This window comes from Octopus sinensis, unplaced genomic scaffold (assembly GCF_006345805.1).
Source record: "Octopus sinensis unplaced genomic scaffold, ASM634580v1 Contig20066, whole genome shotgun sequence".
NCBI classification, from domain to species: Eukaryota; Metazoa; Mollusca; class Cephalopoda; order Octopoda; family Octopodidae; genus Octopus; species Octopus sinensis.
Genome location: NW_021836858.1, coordinates 1,153 through 20,000, shown reverse-complemented (window position 1 = coordinate 20,000; position 18,848 = coordinate 1,153). Strand labels below are relative to the sequence as shown.

Sequence of the window (18,848 nt, the reverse complement as noted above, 5' to 3'; positions counted from 1 at the left end):
CAAACTAATAGACGACAACAATACTGAAACATTAACAGCACTATGGAATGAAGAATGTGAAAAAGAGGAACTTAAGTCCCTCCAACGATGGGAAAAGAGCGCCATCTGGTTTCTAGATTATGAAACCAACTTCAAAAATGAACACATATCCAACAACCCCTTCATAAAATTAAGCAAATCAAAACCAAATACCAATAGAACGGAACAACCACCAAGAAATCCTACCACACTCTACACCAGAAAAGTACACCTAAAACACACCCCACACTACCTACACCAACCCCAAAACACCTACAGAGGCCCACCACACCAGTTCGAAAATAGACATACCAACAGAGCAGAACAACCACCAAGAAATCCAAACACACTCTACACCAGAAAAATGCATTTAAAACGCACCCCACACTACCTACACCAACCCCAAAACACTTATAGGGTCCCACCACACCATTCCACGAACCTAAGAGCCACAACATACAATACTATAAAATACAACCCACATAACCAAACCAAAACGCTACTACCAACATCCACCCCAGGAACCAACCATACAACCATAACAAACAACAAATGCACTACGGAGGAAACAACTACCAACACAATACACCTGAGGAACTAAGACGTAACACTAGGTTCAACAACAGACTCCAGAACAGAGCACCACAAACTCACTCTGACAATTATAACAACATGAGACAGATAAATAATAGCTTTGAACATAACTACACCAACCATTTTTTAGACCCCACACACAGGAACAGGGACACACGATGGCAAAGGACAAACAAAAGAAACCTCAGGTAATTAAGATAATCAATCTCTCAAACAAAGAACTTACACCTAACGAAATAAGCATACTCTCCAAAGGACTTAAATTTACACCCACCCCACAACGTTCTAATTATTATGAAATGAAAGATGATATTTCGGAATTTTGCAGAAAACTAAGACTCACCGAGGCATTTCAAGACAAACAAATAGAGGAGGACTCAATAGCTAGAAACAAGAGCAATTACACCCCCACCAAAGGTAAGAATAAAGCCTTAGACCGCTATTGTGACTACATAACTAATTTCCCGTTTCAATTCATCAAGAAACAAAAACACAGCCCTAACTTCAACAAAAGAGAATGGAACGACCTCATCAAACTAAGAGAAGACAAAACAATAACAATTAAGGAGGCAGATAAGGGCAACGCGATAGTAATAATGAATACAAACAATTATAAAAATTTAGTGCTATCCCTATTAAGAGATGAAACGTATTATGAAAGGGCCCAACAGTATAACCAGCAAAAAATAATGCATAACCTTAGGACATTAATCAACACATACCAAGAAGGACTCACGAACAAGGAGTATGAATACATCACTAACTTCAAATGCAAATCGAGTTTGTTCTATGGTATCCCTAAGGTACACAAAAGCCAAACCATTAGAGAAACGTGCAAAACATCCACCGACACACTCATCAAAATCCCTTCACCAAATGATCTTAAACTAAGACCGATAATAGCAGGGCCAGCATGTGAAACTCACCGCCTCAGCAATTTCTTAGACACACTTCTTAAACCTTTCCTAAAACACATCAAAAGCTACGTAAGAGACGATATAGATATGCTCAACCACCTCCCTAAAACAGTCAATGAGAAAACCCTTCTAGTATCATTCGACGTAGTTAATCTTTATTCTAACATCCCTCACACCTAGGAATAGAAGCAATCACCTTCTGGCTGAATAACTACCCCTTTGAACTCCCAACTCGCATAAACAAAGACCTTATAATAGAAGGACTTAGATTCATTTTAGAGAACAATTATTTTATTTTTGACAATGATTTCTACAGGCAAAGATCGGGAACAGCGATGGGCACGCGTACTGCACCATCTTTTGCCAACCTAGTGATGGGATACCTCGAGAAAATACTATACCGGATGACACTCGAGAAATATGGAAACACCTTCGCCACCTATATCCATAACAACTGGAAAAGATACCTCGATGACTGTTTCATCATCTGGGACAAAGGCATAGAGAAACTTGAGGAATTTAAAATTCTATTAAATGGAATAAATGACAATATACAATTCACGATGGACCACAACGAAAAAGAATTACCATTTTTAGACATCCTCATTAAGAAAACCGGCAACAAAATAGAGACAGATATCTACTATAAACCGACAGACTCTAAACAGTACCTACCCTTTGATTCATGCCACCCACGACACACTAGAATGAATGTCCCTTTTTGTTTAGCTAGAAGGATTTGCACCATAATATCAGACACAAACACCCGACACACACGTCTCCAGGAACTTAGAACCACACTCACAAATAGAAACTATCCACAGCCCCTAATAGACAGTGCAATCCAACGGGTACTTAAATTAAGTATAGAAGACCTGAGACAAACAAAACCAAAAAAGAAAGAACAATTAAAAACCCTTCCCTACATCTCTACACACAACCCACTCAACAATGAGGCCTTCAACACCATACTACAAAGCACAGCCCTACTAAAGGGAGACCCAAAGATGAACCGGATCCTCGAAACACACACCATCATTAAAAGTAAACGGCAACCAAAATCCTTGAAAAGGATTTTAACCCAAGCTACACTGCACTCAACATCAACCACAAAACCAGCAGTTAGAAAATGTGGAAGGCCCAACTGCGGAATCTGTGTCATCTTGAAAGAAGATCAGAATTTATACTGGAACAAGGCCACCAGTTCACCATTAGAACAAACTTCACCTGCGCATCAGAAAACTTAATTTACGTCATAACATGCGCAGGCTGCAATAGGCAGTATATAGGCCATACAAAAAATAGCTTACGTAACAGGATGGCGGTGCATAAATCACAAATTAGAAACCCTGATTACCGCAAAATACCGGTCAGCGGACACATAGATAGATGTGCTGGAAATGTAAATCCGAAATTTACAACTAACCCGCTCTATAAATTCAGTGACAACGCAACCTTCACACAACGCCAAAATAAAGAACTATATTTCATAAAAAAATTTAGACCAAGTTTAAACACCCTGGGCCAGGAATACTAAAACAAAAGATAAGTCCTCCGAAAAGGAGAACCAAATTTCACCACGGCCGCTACTTCAAACAGACACTCACTCTGACGGAAATATGCCTTAGTAAAAAAGGAAAAAAATTCTTTCGTGCAAATCTGACCCTGATACATACGATACAGCTAAGGGTCAGACCCGATTCTGATTGGTCAACAAGTTGATGACGTCTAGCTCTGCTAGAATGGACAGGATACAAACAGGGGACAGTCATTAGTCAGAATATTGATGACGTCCTTTTCTGCTTGAATAGTCACCTAACAAGTACAGACAGGGGGCAGATCTAATGTAGCTATAAGTCGTGATTGGGCAGAATCTGGATGACGTCCCGCTATGCTTGACTAACGAAGCGACTGGTCAAGACAGGAAACAAACAAGAGGGAGTTATAATGCAGCGATTGGTCAAAATAATGATGACGTCCCGTTCCACTTGGTTAAAGCCACCTAACGAAACGATTGGTCAAAACATTGATGACGTCACGCTACGCTAGATTGACCACCTAACAGGCATTATAAAACCGAGCATTTCACAAAAACTCACTAGAACCACCCAGCGAACTTCCACCATGGGTCATCACAATTGCTTAAGGTAAAAATGAATTCCTCGCTCTTTCGGAAACATCAATCTTCTGTATTGACCGCTTTCCACCACTTTGATCTGTTTTTTGTATTGAATACGTATCGCCACCGTGGGCCACTGCATCGAACACTTTGAACATATACTTCAAACTATATATCAACTATACATGAACATATATCAACTATACATGAACTATATATCAACTATACATGAACTCTAAGATGTCTGACTCCGTTGTGTATTATAAATGAATTTCTTGTGTTTGACGGCATGAGCTGTCTCTTTTTATATATAACTTTTTTTGATAAGGTTCATTTCAGGAACTGAAACATGTTATAATGTATATATAAAAATTAAAAATTGTATAATACAGCAGCATTTTCGAACTTCATTTTTTACAAATATATATATATATAATATATAGATAGATATATATATATATAATATATATATATATATATATATATATATATACACACACACAATATTATCAATCGTACAGACATAGTCTATGTGTTTTGTTTATCGTCCAAATTTGCTGTCGGATAGCAGTTACGAGGTGAGTTATCTCGCCTAATCTAGGGCATTAGATGTTCTTTAACATTCGCCATAGGCGCAGGAGTGGCTGTGTGGTAAGTAGCTTGCTAACCAACCACATGGTTCCGGGTTCAGTCCCACTGCGTGGCATCTTGGGCGAGTGTCTTCTGCTATAGCCCTGGGCTGACCAATGCCTTGTGAGTGGATTTGGTAGACGGAAACTGAAAGAAGCCTGTCGTATATATGTATATATATATATATATATGCATGTGTGTGTGTGTGTTTGTGTGTCTGTGTTTGTCCCCCTAGCATTGCTTGACAACCGATGCTGGTGTGTTTACGTCCCCGTCACTTAGCGGTTCGGCAAAAGAGACCGATAGAATAAGTACTGGGCTTACAAAGAATAAGTTCCGGGGTCGATTTGCTCGACTAAAAGGCGGTGCTCCAGCATGGCCGCAATCAAATGACTGAAACCAGTAGAATAGTAAAGAGAGTAAGAGTGTAGGGAGCTTTGCTCGGATGCCAACCCGCAGCAAATTTGGAGACCTCTTTCTATGGTGTAACACATTTGATAGTGATGTGTAATATCTAGTATGTTTTACCTGAACTGGGATTATAGAGTGAGAAATCAATCACGTCAGAAACTACATCGGTTTTGGTGTCATTCAGAGGAAACACACTGGCTCCGTTGGCGATCTGCAATATTTGTGCTACAGCTCCTTGACATTTCTCGGTTTTACTACACTCCCAGTTGACATACCTGGAAAGAGCATAAAATAAAAAATTGAATATTAACACAGGTTTCAATAAACTTGAAAAAGTGTACTTAGTACAAGAATAAGAGCTGAGACAGTATTACTATTTCCAGGGTGAATACATTTATTGTAGTTACATTGCTGGGATCTTTTCGGTTTGAACGGCAGTTTTTAACATAATTTCTAGGTAATTAAAAAGTTTTAAACTTCGAATACTGGTAGAATGTGTTTATAAAACATCTTTTTCTCTTGGCTTTATGGAGAACATTCTATAGTTTGTAAGATATTTGTTCTTTTTTTTCTTCAATTTCTGCAATTTCAACCAATCACTGACGTCTATTAAGGTAAAAAAACATTCTGTGCCGTATGAATATCCTCTCGTTTAAGAAACAGATTGGGTTTATTTACATTTGTGAAGAAAAAAAGATACTCTTCCCCCACCCCTAGCCCTAACCCTAACCCTAACTAACTCTAACTCTAACCCTAACCCTAAAACATATTGAAATGTAATAGATCGATACTAGGGTCATAATTATGGGTGACATTTTCATTTGACACCGCTAGAAAAAACTGCCGTTCAAACCGAAAAGATCCCAGCTGGCCATTGTTGTTTCGAACGGGTTTGTTATGATTAACGTCTTTGGCAAAGTGCTTCCAGTAGTAGGGCCCTGGTTTGGCAATTCCGGGATTTTGAGGAATGTGGAATCACCTGTTGACTATCATTGTTTCCAGGTCTGCTCTTAACCAGAATTGTGGCGCTTATCAGGGCCCCAGTTATGGATCAAGTAGTATGTCACGGAATTGCTTCCCGAAGAAGATCCCTGACAGGTACCTCCAATGGCCCCAGGGTAGATGAGGTCCGTCTGCTCTTTAACAGTTTATCTTTATACATAAAAGAGAGGTTGTGTGTCTGTCTCCTACGATTTAGATTCCTAACTACTCCCACATTTTGCGGTGCAGTTTAACCCAAACCGGGTATCTTATAGTCGTGATTCATATCGAGCCCTTGTGGGTATTAGCGCGCGTCTACGATGAGTCTACGATTTAAAAAAAAAATTACCATAATTTTTTCCATTTTAATGCATTTTTTTCGCTATTATATAAGGGAAGTAACTCTCTAAAAATGTCTACGATGAGTCAACGATTAAAAAAAAAAATTTACCATCATTTTTTTCCCATTTTTAATGCATTTTTTGCTACTTTTTGGCTATAACTCTCTAAAAATGCTTATATAGTTATTTCCCTTACAAACCCAAGTAACGCCGGGCGATACTGCTAGTCTAAGATAAAGTAACTCTACTATCCTGCCCCCTGACATCTACTGAGCTTGTGGTACTTACTGTACCGGACTAATATAAGTTTCAAGGACGAAAGAGCAGGACTGACTCTGCACAAACCATAATCGCTATAATAATATTCATTGAGTAGGTTATTCAGCAACATTGCGCCAGAAGAAGCAGACCTAGCAATGGTCATGGCTGGAACGCTTTTGATGCTAGACTTGCTGAATCTGGATTGATGTGAGGATATCGTCTACTACTACTACTACTACTACTACTACTACTACTACTACTACGACGACGACGACGACGACGACAACAACAACAACAACAACAACAACAACAACAACACTACTAAATTACGGTATATAGTGTGTTAACCTTTCCTCTAATGTTTCTCCGGGAGTGAAAGTGACTTTTTCTGTCAGTGTCCTGGTCAACGGCTGATTCAACATAGATTTCGTCGTAAACAAGTTGAGGTTTGCGGATTTGATATTCTTCTGACTTGTATAAGAACCAGCAAATGCAAGAATACCGTTAAGAAGATTCTGCGATATTTCTGAACTGAAGTTTCGGCTTGCTGCTTGTAAGGCCTGCAAAATTATAAGATGGGATTATTGTAGCATTAAAGAAACGGATATATTCATTATAATAATGGAGATCGCTGCTGTAATTAATGTTATGTTTAATTATTTATTTACATTTTGCATCTTTCTGGCGTAATTGTCGGTGTTATTGACTGGGTCACTGTTAGGGTGGTATCTTTTTCAAGAATCGTAGATGGAAATATCATATATAAGATCAATTTCTATTTTTTGGTACAAGGCCAGCAATTTCGGGAATGGTGTAAGTCGATTACATCGACACCAGTACTCAACTGGTTCTTATTTTATCAAACCCGAAAGGATGAAAGGCAAAGTCAGCGGAATTTGAACTCAGAACATAAAGACGGACGAAATCTCGCAAAGCATTTCGTCCGGTGTGCTAACGATTCTGTCAGCTTGTTTTAAGATAGAATATTACGATAAAATAATTATAGAGAATTAAGCAATGAATAAAATTTAACGAAAGGGCCTCTCCGGCTCACGAACGTTTTTCTGTGATATAGTTATGTACAATCATATCTAATTCGGACATGCAAAGACAATACGCTGCATAAGTTGTCGCGAGAGAAGAACTTCTCCTCAGAGACAATATGGATGTAAATACACCACAAAGCCATAAGTGTCGTGTGTTTACATCCACATTATTTATAAAAAGAATTCTTTCTCTCGGGACAACATGTGCAGTATATTGTCTTCCCATGAACAAATGTACACAAGCATGTGAAATATGACTGTACATAACTATATTTGATTTAATTAGTAGGCATCTAATTAATTTTTTTATAAATACCTATTTCTTTATTACCCACAAGGGGCTAAACACAGAGGGGATAGACAAACGGATTAAGTCGATTACATCGACCCCAGTGCGTAACTGGTACTTAATTTATCGACCCCGAAAGGATGGAAGGCAAAGTCGACCTCGGCGGAATTTGAACTGAGAACGTAACGGCAGACGAAACACGGCTACGCATTTCGCCCGGCGTGCTAACGGTTCTGCCAGCTCGCCGCCTTAATTTTTGTATAAATATCAATATGGTATAAATAATGACGGCCAAAAACTTAGGTTGTTAAATAAATGAAAATGGAAGTGAGGAGTTGACGCGTATGAGGGCCATGTCACCAAGGACTACTTTCAATCGGTTGAAGCAACGAGCACCAGAACTAAGAATAACGACGTGATTAGATTCTACTATCACAACCAACGGACAAACATATCTCCTCATGCATGTTTTCTGTTGATAATATACAAATAGTAAGGCGGCGAGCTGGCAGACACGTTAGCGCGCTGGGCGAAATGCTTAATGGTATTTCGTCTGTCGTTACGTTCTGAGTTCAAATTCCGCTGAGGTCGACTTTGCCTTTCATCCTTTCGGGGTCGATAAATAAAATACCACTTTCGCACTGGGGTCGATATAATCGACTTAATCCGTTTGTCTGTCCTTGTTTGTCCCCCTCTGTGTTTAGCCCCTTATACTCTTTACTCTTTTACTCTTTTACTTGTTTCAGTCATTTGACTGCGGCCATGCTGGAGCACCGCCTTTAGTCGAGCAACTCGACTCCGGGACTTATTCTTTTTGTAAGCCCAGTACTTATTCTATCGGTCTCTTTTTGCCGAACCGCTAAGTGACGGGGACGTAAACACACCAGCTTCGGTTGTCAAGCATTGCTAGGGGAACAAACACAGACACACAAACACACACACATACATATATATATATATACATATATAAGACAGGCTTCTTTCAGTTTCCATCGACCAAATCCACTCACAAGACTGAACCCGGAACCATGTGGTTGGTTAGCAAGCTACTTACCACACAGCCACTCCTGCGCCTATATGGGCAATAAAGGAAAATAAATATACAAATAGTAAATAACAGAAAGTATAAATGTCTTAATTGAAGACCTTGTCCATCGTTGAAGGCCTTGTACATCGAAAGCTGACAATCACGAAATCTGTGAAATGAATTAATGTAATAAAGAAATTAACATGCATCACCAAGCAAAGTTGTACGTGGTATATTTAATATCAGGCTTATCGATCAGGCTTTCAAGTCTTTCTAATGGTTTGTATGTTTACCCGGAATAAAAAGAAATAATATTGCAGACTCGACATTTAATCGATATAACAGTAAGAATATCACATTTCATATTAAAGATGATTGTTTTGCAAACAAGCGTTGTTAAATATTGGCAATATATAACGTTTCCTTTCTTGATTATAACACTTTTCAGATGAATCTACATATAATTGATTTCGTCTCTTCTTGAAAGACAGAATTGTATACCAATAGCGAAGGCGCCAAACTTATTGCATATATAACGATAAAACAAACACACCGGAAGGAAATACTGTAAAATTGATCTAACTCCGAGTAGCTTCTTATATCAGACTAGCAGTATCGCCCGGCGTTGCTCGGGTTTGTAAGGGAAATAACTATATAAGCATTTTTAGAGAGTTACTTCCCTTATAGACGCCAATTCGGGCTTTCTTAGCCATTTCTGTTTTGGTGTCTTCAAGCCATGAAGTCGTTGTTCTAAAAGAACGCTGGTCTCCTTGACAACGCATTACGACATTGATTTCTTTACACTCCCTTCCCCACAGCTTCACGAGGGAGGGAAGAAGGGGGAGAAGCAAACACAGGTGCAGGTGTTTGAGCGTGGACGCCAACTCCGCCGCCATCAACACACGAAAAATTATGCATTAAAATGGAATAAAAAATGATGTTAAATTATTTTTAAAATCGTAGACTCATCGTAGACGCGCGCTAATAGCCAGACGGGCTCGATATTAATCACGACTACAAGATACCCGAATTTGGTTAAACTGCACCGCAAAATGTGGGAGTAGTTAGGAATCTAAATCGAAGGGGACAGACACTCACACAACTACAGTTTTATATATATAGATTTAACCGTTTCTATTGGTTCCGCTTGGAGAGCGATAAACTCTGTCAAATAGACTTATCCTGGAAATGCAGCTTTTGTGGTGTCGCTGTGAAACATTGGATTCAAATTTTGGTACAATGCCAGTAATTTATAGAAGAGGGGACAGATCGAGCCTCGTTCTCAACTGATTCTTATTTTTGCATTTTAATGAGTAGTCATAGATTTGTCATTTGGTTCCTTGTTGCATTTTTAATCCTCAAACTAGTTTATAACTGCTTCAGACAACCAGAACGAACAGTTCAGTTTCGAATTTCATACTGACATCGACATAGTTGTTTATTCTGCTGCCATGGCCTCTATCTCTTTGTCTTCCCACAAATCTATTATCGGCAGCCTAGAATACAAGAATACAATTGGAGTAAAGATTGTTAGCCAACATAACATGGTAGTCCTGATTTAGAACGAATGTTGCTGTAATTTAGCCCCAGGAGACATCGTCTACAGTTGGCTATACGACACGATCTGTGTCCTTATTTGAAAATATACTTTTCTGATTTAGACAAAAGGCCCAAAATTTTTGGGGAAGGGGTCAGTCGATTAGATCGACCCCAATACGCAACTGGTACTTTGTCCCCTCTATGTTTAGCCCCTTGTGGGTGGTAAAGAAATATATAAAAAGTGGCGAGCTGGCAGAAACGTTAGCACGTCGGGAGAAATGCTTAGCGGTATTTCGTCTGCCGCTACGTTCTGAGTTCAAATTCCGCCGAGGTCGACTTTGGCTTTCATCCTTTCGGAGTCGATAAATTAAGTACCAGTTACGCACTGGGGTCGATGTAATCGACTTAATACCTATGTCTGTCCTTGTTTGTCACCTCTATGTTTAGCCCCTTGTGGGTAATAAAGAAATAGGTATTTCGTCTGCCGTTACGTTGTGAGTTCAAATTCCGCCGAGGTCGACTTTGCCTTCCATCCTTTCGGGGTCGATAAATTAAGTACCAGTTACGCACTGATGTCGATATAATCGACTTAATACCTATGTCTGTCCTTGTTTGTCCTTGTGGGTAATAAAGAAATAGGTATTTCGTCTGCCGCTACGTTCTGAGTTCAAATTCCGCCGAGGTCGACTTTGCCTATCATCCTTTCGAGGTCGCTAAATTAAGTACCAGTTACGCACTGGCGTCGATATAATCGACTTAATCCGTGTGTCTGTCCTTGTTTGTTCCCTCTGTGTTTAGCCCCTTGTGGGTATTAAAGAAATCGCTATTTCGTCTGTGTTTACTTTCTGAGTTCAAATTCTGCCGTGGTCGAAATTGTCTTTTATCCTTTCGGAGTCGATAAATTAAATACCAGTTGCGTATTGGGGTCGATCTAATCGACTGGCCCCTTCCCCCAACATTTTGGGCCTTTTGTCTAAATCAGAAAAGTATATTTTCAAAAAAGCACACAGATCGTGTCGTATAGCCAGCTGGAGACGATGTCTCCTGGGGCTAAATTACAGCAACATTCGTCCTAAACCAGGACTGCCATGTTATGTTGGCAAACAATTTTTACTCCAAAGTACTGTTGCTGAATATCTCTCGTTGTGAGATTTCTAAGAATATAATTGCTTCTACCAAAAATCAAAGGAGAATCTGTAATTAAAGACCTCGCCAGCTGTATTATATCTTAATTCCTTCAAAGTTTATTATCGGGTACAGTTGTCCTGAACGGGCGTCCATATAACCCCCGGCGGTCCATAGGCAAAATATGATTGGGAATCACTGATCTGGAACGTAAACCAGCGTTGAAAAAGATCTCCAGATGTATTTGATGTAGCACGCCATCCCCACAAATAACCCCCCAACTACAACAAACAGCAAAATATAAAATTAGATGAAAAAAAAAAAGTACTGACATTTCATATGGTATTAAGAATTTTCAGTTTATACTTACTTTGTCGACGCTTGATGTAAAAATACTGTCTGGCATGCTTTGACTGTTTAATTTGAAGATTTTTATCAAGGAGTCTAGATTAGAAATAAATTTTTTAAGAAAATCGTCGTTGTATTGCTCATTGTCCAGTTTCACTATTGCAGAGCTAAGAATTATGGCCTCTTTTTCAGATAGCGGTTTCAATACGGTCATTTCCCAAGCATTGATGGCCTAGTTAAAAAAAAAAAACCAAAAAAAAAAAACCCAGCTGTTACATACATTCCGAAATCGTTTTTTTTTTGCTTTTTGTATTCCTGTTCGGGCAACATTACAATAGCAGTTAAATATAGAAAAATCAAGCTTTGTATAAGAGAATAGATCTGATTGCGGAATCGTCTCTCAGCACCGACACAGCATTTGTGACAACTGGAAAGATGCTCAACCGTAGTATCTAATTCCAGGCAAACAGATGCCATGTAGAGCTGTGGCTACACTGGCGACAAGCAATTGATTTACTTTTATATATTTTTATTGTCAGAATTGTTTCTATTTTCATCCCTGGATTCGGATGTGACATGAGAAGCAACCACTACCCTCATCGCTTCAGCATTTGCAGCCAACTGCTTAACTGATTTCTTTTGTCTTGTTGGTTTGAGATCAGTTCCAACGAGCATGATATACAATAGACTAAATGTAAACAGGACTATGGAGTTGGGAGAAGTGAGGGTTTGTATCCATCTTCCAGGCATAGAAAACCAGATATAATAATTATTTAGTTTATTAATTATATCAATTATTTCTTTCATATGCTAATGACATGTAATTATAGTGGGTTTTTTATTGCACAATTATGCCATCAACCCTCGCATGATGAATTTCTACAGGTGTATGTAAATGTCAAACACACACACACACATACACGCACACAGAATCACCTGCGTATATCTTTGAAAGTACTTCCTGAGATGAATTTGATTACCAGAAACTAGAACCACACCATGTATATATATATATATATATATATATACACACACACACACACATATATATATATATATATATATATATATGTATGTGTGTGTGTATGTATGTATGTATGTACGTATGTATGTATGTATGTATGTATGTGTGTGTGTGTAGGTATATATATATATATATATATATATATATTATTTCTGTGTGTGTGTATAGATATGTATAAATTGTATGGATATCTATAAACATGAATGATATTGAACGTATCAACAACAGAATTGTTTTCGTCCTCAGTCCATTCGTACGAACTGACGGTGTGAAAATATCAAATATAACGCAGGAACGAAACTTAAATGCTAGTTTCAAATTTTGGCACAAGGCCAGCAATTTCGGGGTAGGGGCTCAGTCAATTACATCGACCTCAGTACTCAACTAGTACTTATTTTATCCACCCTGAAAGGATGAGAGGCAAAGTCAGATTTGGCGGAATTTGATCTCAGAACGCCAAGACGGACGAAATGCCCCGCTAAGCGTGCTTTTTCAGGCGTGCTTACGATTTATTCCTCTCATCATCTACACGAAACCTTAATATTGCAATGCATTTAGTTCAGTACTCTACTGTCACAGGCTTCTTCACAATTTAAATATATGAAAAAAAAATTAGTGGATGAAGGGCTGATAGGATATATCATTATTGTGAAGACAAAGGCAAATTTACTTTGATCACATCCTGGCTCATTATTTCTTGCTCGGCTGATCTCTTTTTGCGGGTATTGTCTTCGATTCTAAGGATGCCAATCAATGATAATAAAACTTCGAAATAGTTTTCTGTAAAAAAAAAATACATATATATATATATATTGATATAGTCAATGTATATGTTAACATATGATTAATATTCCCATATCTGAGCTAATAAGGCTAAGCAATACACCAAGGAGAGAAATGCCAACACCTCTGTAAGTATCTGCTAAATTTTTGGAAATGTATCTCAGTATGAGATTCAGTAGACTAACATTAAACTATCTTACTCTGCTTCCATAATATTTGGTCTAAGCATTTTATTCTTTTTGCATTTTATACATTTTCTCAATAATATCCCAAACAACATTTTTCTATTTTGCAATCATAATTTCTTTCCAGTGACTCACCCTTCTCTTATTTTCCGAACTAAGAATTAATGCAGAAAACTTTCCAGGTCACATTACTGATTCTAATTTTGTCATTCATAAATTTTCGCCCATTTTATAGCTTTTTTTTCGATATCAAAATTAAACCGATCTCTGGTAACCCAAAAGAAAGAAATCAGCTGTGCAAGGAGGTTTTAGAAGGAGTTGTAGTCCTTTCTCCTTTTAATGATTCAGAATAAATACATATGATCAAAAACTGTTTAGCAACTTATAAATGTACTTGTCTACTTTTGTGGAAGACGCTGGTTATAAATCATCCGAAGATTGTCTAAAACATGAAACTATCAATAGCGATGATCATCCAGTTAAAATTTTTCATTCTAATGTGCACTTATACTGAGTACTTTATGCGGGAGCGCATGGCCTGGTGGTAAGGGTGTTGCACTGACGCTTGCAAGATCGTGGTTCAATTATTAGACCAGGTGATGCGTTGTGTTCTTAAGCAAAACACTCCTTTTCACGTTGCTCTGCGGTCACTTCGAAACCTGACACGTGGTACGCCGTGAACCTATTCAGGCAACATTGATTTCATGAAGAGAGCGAGCTAATGTACAGCACACATTTGATCACTATAAACGATTCATTTGTGCAGGTCGCTCGGCAAAAAGCGAAACACTCATTCGTCGACGGAAGAGTCCATCACTGAATGCTCTGGGTTGTTCACGAAAATTGGTTTACAGGAGACACACACTCACACACACACACACACAAACGCGCGCACACACACACACACACACACACACACACACACATCATTGTGTTAATATAGTGATCACACATGTGAATTACGCACGCGCTTTATTCGGTGATTGTCTGTTCTTATCACTTTTCTTCCTTCTTCCTTCTCTTCTGTAGACTTTTCCCTCTATATCCGATGAAAAGCGAACCTCCAAAACACCATACTTTTACTTTATAACATTTTTCTTCGAGCGCCAAAGTAACAATATATATACACGCATATATATGTGTACATATATATATATACACGCATATATATGTGTATATATATATATATATATATATTATATATATATATATATATATATATAAATTCGGGGTGAGTACTTGATAATTATAAGCACCTGTGTATACCGTTTGGTGGTGTAGGTGGTGGAGTAAATTGATCAAAATAAAAAACATGATGCGAAGGATTCAGCGGTACATATGTTTCGGGCCTTTATTAGACAGATTTATAACAATGCATAATGTATGTCTGTGGCCTTCTTCAGCCGCGCACCACAGCTTCCACAAGGACATGTGTTACATCAAAAATTCTTGGTTGGGGATGCAAATCCTCTCATTCACGTACGACATAATGCGGCAGCAGCATTATGTCGTACGTGAATGAGAGGATTTGCATCCCCAACCAAGAATTTTTGATGTAACACATGTCCTTGTGGAAGCTGTGGTGCGCGGCTGAAGAAGGCCACAGACATACATTATGCATTGTTATAAATCTGTCTAATAAAGGCCCGAAACATATGTACCGCTGAATCCTTCGCATCATGTTTTTTTATTTTGATCTATATATATATATATATATTTATTTATCTCCGCATAAAAGCGGATGTTGTGTCACTGAGATAGCCTCCCATATGGACTTGTGGTGCATGTAAGCACTCGTGTTTATATCGCTAGTGCTAGATAATGATCCACTATCGCCACCAACTCACGTGATTCGGACTACCAAATCACGTGGTTCTGGCCTCCCTTAGCCTTGTCAATGGTTGATGCCCGAAAGTCAGATATAACAGCGATTCCTCCGCTAGCGGTATACATAGGGTCTCGATGCCTTGTCGGGTACTGGTCTCGTATACTCTTTTACTCTTTTACTCTTTTACTCTTTTACTTGTTTCAGTCATTTGACTGCGGCCATGCTTGAGCACCGCCTTTAATATATATTTTTAGTTGGTGTTCTACATTCACACTTGCACCGATGTGTGTGTGTGTGTGTGTGTGTGTGTGAACCATATAAATTCTTGTTGATAGCATGAAAGTCTGCTACTGCAATGTAGTGGTATGAAGTGAAAAACAGTTTACTTACGTGTTTTAAGTAAGTCGTCCACGTTTTTTAATATTTCGCCTTTTCTTTGTTCTACTTTGGCAGCATCGATGGCCGTGGCGTTGACGTGGTCGCTGATATAAGTCTTACACATCTCATGATTGTTGCAGACCTTCAACAGAAAAGTGAAATACATTTTGGTGTGCAGCATATCGTAATCATAACAACAGCATCACTATCATCACCGTCATCATCGTCATTGTTTTGTTTGAGGAAAACTCAGTTTGATTTGCTGGGCATGATGGGAAGTGTCAGCTTTCCACAACCAGCAGACTAAGGCGACACTTGTTTACTGATCATTCTTCAAGAACCCTGCGAAGAATTCTTGTAGTTCCAAGCAATGCTGGTTCTTGTAGGTGTTCTACCTTCACACTTGCACCGATCTTCTTCAGCCATGTTAGTAGCTGAGTGCTGATACTTTCAAGTAAACCAATTACTTTTGGTATCGCGTCCACTCTCTTCATTGACCACAACCTGCGTATTGATAATTTGAAATGAAAATATAAACGATTCTTAATAAATAGTTAAATAACAAGTGAATCGGTTGGTTAGATTCATGTCCTAAAAGTATTGGTTTATTTATCCAAATAATATTCGATGTTGTAATAAGGGTTGCCAGAATCTTTATTGCTCCGGACAAAAAGCTTAACGATATTTCTTCCAACTTTAAGTTCTGAGGTTAAATGCCACCGGGATCGACATTGCCTTTCATCCTTTCGGCGTCGATGTAATCGACTTAACTCCTTCCAGAAATTACTGGCCTTCATTAGATATTGTAATAATCACTTAGAAACACGTCCATTGATTAGTTTTCGCATCGTTTGCCGAATGGAATGACTGATATTTATTTCTTTACTACCCACAAGGGGGCTAAATACAGAGGGGACAAACAAGGACAGACAAACGGATTAAGTCGATTACATCGACCCCAGTGTGTAACTGGTACTTAATTTATCGACTCCGAAAGGATGGAAGGCAAAGTCGACCTTGGCGGAATTTGAACTCAGAACGTAGCGGCAGACGAAATACGACTGCGTATTTCGCCCGGCGTGCTAACGTTTCTGCCAGCTCGCTGCCTTGGAATGACTGACATCTGTTATGCTGTCATGTCGACCGACAGACAATGCTTCATGAATCAGGTCTTATGCGCGAGCATAGTATTTTTTTCTCTCTTTCAAATTACTTCCTTATGGCAGCTTATATTCATGTTATAACATATCTACTTTGCAGTGGTATTCATTGTCCTTCCTTGTTGTGGGTTTGGTGTTCGTAATACATTTTATGAGGTTTGACAATTGCCTGTTGATGTTGTATTACTCAAATACTAGTTTTTGTTATTGTACATAACTAATTAGAGGTCTGTCATTGATTTTCAATCAATACATACTCCACTGAAACGATGGTTATTTTTATAGTTCATTCATCTATTTTGTAACTGTAGTAAATTGGGATTTTATTATAAATTATAAATAAGGCGGCGAGCTGGCAGAAACGTTAGCACGCCGGGCGAAATGCTTAGCGGTATTTCGTCTGCTGCTGCGTTCTGAGTTCAAATTCCGCCGTGGTCGACTTTGCCTTTCATCCTTTCGGGGTCGATTAAATAAGTACTAGTTACGCACTGGGGTCGATGTAATCGACTTAATCCGTTTGTCTGTCCTTGTTTGTCCTCTCTGTGTTTGGCCCCTTGTGGGTAGTAAAGAAATAGGTATTTCACCTATGTTTACATTTTTAGCCCTTCGTGGGTCGTAAAGGAATAGGGATTTCACCTATGTTTACATTTTTAGCCCCTCGTGGGTCGTAAAGGAATAGGGATTTCACCTATGTTTACATTTTTAGCCCCTCGTGGGTCGTAAAGGAATAGGGATTTCACCTATGTTTACATTTTTAGCCCCTCGTGGGTCGTAAAGGAATAGGGATTTCACCTATGTTTACATTTTTAGCCCCTCGTGGGTCGTAAAGGAATAGGGATTTCACCTATGTTTACATTTTTAGCCCCTCGTGGGTCGTAAAGGAATAGGGATTTCACCTATGTTTACATTTTTAGCCCCTCGTGGGTCGTAAAGGAATAGGGATTTCACCTATGTTTACATTTTTAGCCCCTCGTGGGTCGTAAAGGAATAGGGATTTTATTATAAATGTTTATATGATTTAAGTTTCTCATTTACAATTTTCAATGAGTTATTCGGATTAGTGATTTCTTTTTATTTCTCGAACAACACTATTACACTGTTTGTAAGTAGATTTGTTTAACAAATGTTGATTAACGCTTCAGCGTGTTTATTGATTATTGAATTTCTGGCAGTGCCAAACTGTAGCTGTCAAACGTCGTTATAGAAAGAATGTGAAGGGAAGGGGGAAAAGAGAGAGATCGAGGAAGAAAAGGTGATATATGAAAGGGAGGACTGAAAAATAAAATATTTTGAAACCTAAAGATCATTTGGTTTACAATGAGAAAACGAATGAAATAGTTAAGAAGTAAATATTTAAAAACTGGAAAATTTTTCAAATTTACCGACAAATTTTTAACGACGGTCGCCTTGAGCATACAAATAAATTCTTTAAATCTTTTATCCACGCAAAATAATAACATATCTTCTGATAAATAATATCTGTTATAATCGTGCGGTGGCGGTGGGAGATAATAATTCACCTTTCTGAAAGACCTGTGGTGGGAATATTTAAACTTTTGCGGCAGTCACGTTTCGTCTTTAGAGATACAAACAGACATACATTGAGCGACGCGTTGGAGAAGAAAGAGAGACGGCGGAGGTGTCAAGCGTCGTTATAGAGAGAGAAATTGGAGGGAAGGGGGAAAAGAGAGAGATCGAGAAAGAAAAGTGATATATGAAAGAGAGGACTGAAAAATATTTTGAAACCTAAAGATGATTTGTTTTAAGAGAAAGATTCTCATGATTGTGTGGTGGTGGTGATGGCGATGATAATTCTCTCTATGAATGAAGACAGACGTAGAGAG

The 18,848-nt window shown here is 38.5% G+C and overlaps 1 protein-coding gene across 1 annotated transcript in view; it reads right to left on the bottom strand.

The window, feature by feature from the left end:
- Nucleotides 1–16,040, bottom strand: part of LOC115232225 — a 28,960-nt gene extending 12,920 nt beyond the window's left edge. The window contains exons 1-5 of the mRNA XM_029802067.2: nt 15,857–16,040; nt 13,341–13,450; nt 11,669–11,878; nt 6,621–6,832; nt 4,807–4,964 (exon numbers count right to left, since the gene is read on the bottom strand). Coding sequence (XP_029657927.2) covers nt 4,807–4,964; nt 6,621–6,832; nt 11,669–11,878; nt 13,341–13,450; nt 15,857–16,025 — 859 coding nt within the window. The 5' untranslated portion in view covers nt 16,026–16,040. The remainder of the gene's footprint in view (nt 1–4,806; nt 4,965–6,620; nt 6,833–11,668; nt 11,879–13,340; nt 13,451–15,856) is intronic.
- Between the last annotated feature and the right edge of the window lie 2,808 nt (nt 16,041–18,848).